Source organism: Morus notabilis, unplaced genomic scaffold (assembly GCF_000414095.1).
Source record: "Morus notabilis unplaced genomic scaffold, ASM41409v2 Scaffold305, whole genome shotgun sequence".
NCBI classification, from domain to species: domain Eukaryota; kingdom Viridiplantae; phylum Streptophyta; class Magnoliopsida; order Rosales; family Moraceae; genus Morus; species Morus notabilis.
This window is the reverse complement of record NW_010358151.1, coordinates 187030-190021: the sequence shown is the minus strand read 5'-3', so window position 1 is coordinate 190021 and position 2992 is coordinate 187030. Positions and strand designations below refer to the sequence as shown.

Here is a 2992-nt window from a genome sequence, read left to right as displayed (position 1 = left end):
TTTATAGTCAAAAAAACGTAATTACGCACATAAACACTTAAATAAAAAGCTCTAATTACCGTCCGAGGGGGTCGTGTATATCACGCACTAGTTAATTAAGCATGCGTGGAAGAATTAATGCCCGAGTAATTAGGGCTTAATTTGTTAACATAAAAACGCTCTATAAATAATGAACATCACCATGCTTTGGAAGGCAAGATAATTCAAATGTTGCAAATCGCCATCATGAGGTTCTACAACTTTGCACCCAACTTCATCTTTCGCTTTGTAGTTTCTCTCATTCTCTTGTCCTACTTCCGTTCCCAAATCACCGTTTGCTCCGCAGATGAAGAAGGTTGGTGATCTCCTTCTATACCCATAATATAAAATGCCTGATGACATGCAAGTTATTCATTTAAATGTTATCATGCACGAATTATTTAAATACATGACTGTATTTTGTTTTTATAAGGTCTGATTTTCACGCAGGTGTTACAAAGAGTGTGATAACACTTTTAGCAAGACATGCAATTAAGTATCAAATTCTGCAGTGATCAATGGACAGTGAATTGAAAACGTGCAGAAACAAAAAGTAATGCAGGAGAAATAAAGAACACCAAAAAATGATATCGTAGTTTAATATAGAGATATAGTTTTTTCAGTTTGCCTTTTGTCCATTAGTTTTTGGGTGGCATTTTTTCCTTTTTATTAAAAAATAATAATAAATACACGACTGTAACACTGTTTCACACCATCTTCTCTATTTTTAATTCATTCGTGAATCATATACATGAGACAACCATCGTCTATTATATAGTGAAATTGCACATAGCAAAATTATAAGAGTTTAGTTGAATACAACATCACTTTTTAAATTATATTCTAAGAATATTAACAAAATTACAAAGTAATTGTTATAATAATATTCACGTTTTATATTACAAAATTATGTAATAATTGCTCTAATAATTTTAATATTGGGTAGTAATAAGATATTTTAAATGTCTTGCTATATTTCAACATGTATTAATAAAATTTTGCTATATATATGTCCAACTTTTTCTTAATCTTTCATGCACTTTCTAGGTATTAAGATGATAAGTCGATTCCAGCGATTCCACATATATCCTTTTGACAATCCAATGATTGTACCAACTAAACCACTTACAATTTTTTCCTTGTTTTTTTAAAAAAAATGACATTTCGTATCCGAATGCATTGTTTCAACAATGAAATTATCTCGACCCTACGAGCCCTAATCTTACGAGTGTGCCAAACTTATAGAGTTCTTGCTTTTTCAATACATTAACTTTACAAATAATTATATTACATATTCTGCACGTAATCGATCATTAATTTTAATATATAAATAATTATTTTCCTTTCTTTAATGATCTAAATAATAGAACGTGGGCCCTATTATTAGTGGTGGTGCTTAGGACCGGGGTGTCCCTAAACGTTTTTCTTCTGGTTCTTCTCAACTGATCCTCTAGGTTTTATTTTTGATAAAAATGAACATGCAGGTTATAATGGAACAATAAGATATTCTTACAATGAATCAACTTTAAGAGGACCATCGAGATGGGGTCAACTTGACCCAAATTGGTTTCTTTGTGGTAACGGAACAAGACAATCTCCTATTAATATCAATGCCTCTACGGTACAACTTAGGCCTCAACTTGGGGGTTTACAAACGAATTACAGTCCTGCTCCTGCTACTTTGTTCAACAGGGGAAATGAAATTGAGGTCAAATTAAATAGGCTCTCTCTCTCTCTCATATATAGAGAGAGTCATTTTCAGTTTATTTTCTAAATTTTAAAAATTCTCACTTTACTCCTTGAGCTTTCTTATTTTTATTTGTTTTTTTAAGTTTTTTTCCCTCGTTTTCTTCTTTCCCTCCCTTATCTCTTTTTATTGCATGTTGTCAACCTTTAACTTGTCTATATTTTTAAGTATCTCATTTAAATATTTTTCTTACGGTTATTTAGAAAACTATATTTTCCTAATTACTTCATTGAGTCAATTTATCCTCAAACGATTCTTACGTAAACATCTTTTACATGTGATCCTCATGAATTTCGGCTTTAGTTGCGATACATTTTGCACAAGTTTTTCGTTAAGTTTTTTTTTTTTTTTTTTGTCTTTTTTCTCTCATGTCTTTTGTTTCAGATCTTTTTTCTCACTTTTTTTTATTTCTTTTTCTTCTTTTTTTTCCTTAAAGATTTGTATAAACGTTGTTTTAAATTAATCACGCGCACAGAGCACGCATTTTTGATAAATTATTATATGTCTACAGGTGAATTGGAATGGATCAGATGCAGGTAACCTTACTGTTAATGGGACTGTATATAAACTGTTAGAGTGCCATTGGCATACTCCCTCTGAGCACAGACTCAATGGACGCAGGTCATTCAATTTGCTTTAGTATATCATCCCTTTAACTTTTTGTTTTAAATTAGGTCATATGCCACAACTCTTATACGTAGTCTTCAGATTTATGCCACATCTTTTTTACATTCTGTTGATATTTTTTACTATTTATTTGTTTGGCACAAATCTGAATGTTCTAATATCCGTGTCATGATGAATCAAAAGCTATAGGAGGTATTGGCCCTGTTTGTTTCCGTTTTCATTTCTATTTTTCACATTTTTCGAGACTAAAAAATGAAAACGGAAACATAAAATGCGTTTGGTGTAAAAATTTTTAAAAAACAAAAACAAAAACGTTTTTGTCTTTTCTGAAAAACTGAAAACGAAAAAAAGTTTTCATTTTTTCGTTTTCATTTTCTGAAAATGGATTTCATTTTTTTTTTCTTCTCTCTCTTCTCCACTGCCCACCACCCCCGACTGCACCCCCCTCCCTCACTCCGACATCAACATCGACTGAAGGAGATGAAGGACGCCGGAGATGAAGGACGACAGAGAGAGATGTCGCTGGAGATTCCCTTGCTCGGTGGCTATCGTCAGTCGTCGGACGCTGCCGCCGGCACTACGCCCACGTGAACCCCGCCA

General features: G+C 32.7%; 1 protein-coding gene across 1 annotated transcript in view; it reads left to right on the top strand.

Moving 5' to 3' along the window:
* Window positions 1-217: 217 nt before the first annotated feature.
* Window positions 218-2992, top strand: part of LOC21399596 (alpha carbonic anhydrase 4) — a 5712-nt gene continuing 2937 nt past the window's right edge. The window contains exons 1-3 of the mRNA XM_010091912.2: window positions 218-334; window positions 1503-1726; window positions 2277-2386. Coding sequence (XP_010090214.2) covers window positions 226-334; window positions 1503-1726; window positions 2277-2386 — 443 coding nt within the window. The 5' untranslated portion in view covers window positions 218-225. The remainder of the gene's footprint in view (window positions 335-1502; window positions 1727-2276; window positions 2387-2992) is intronic.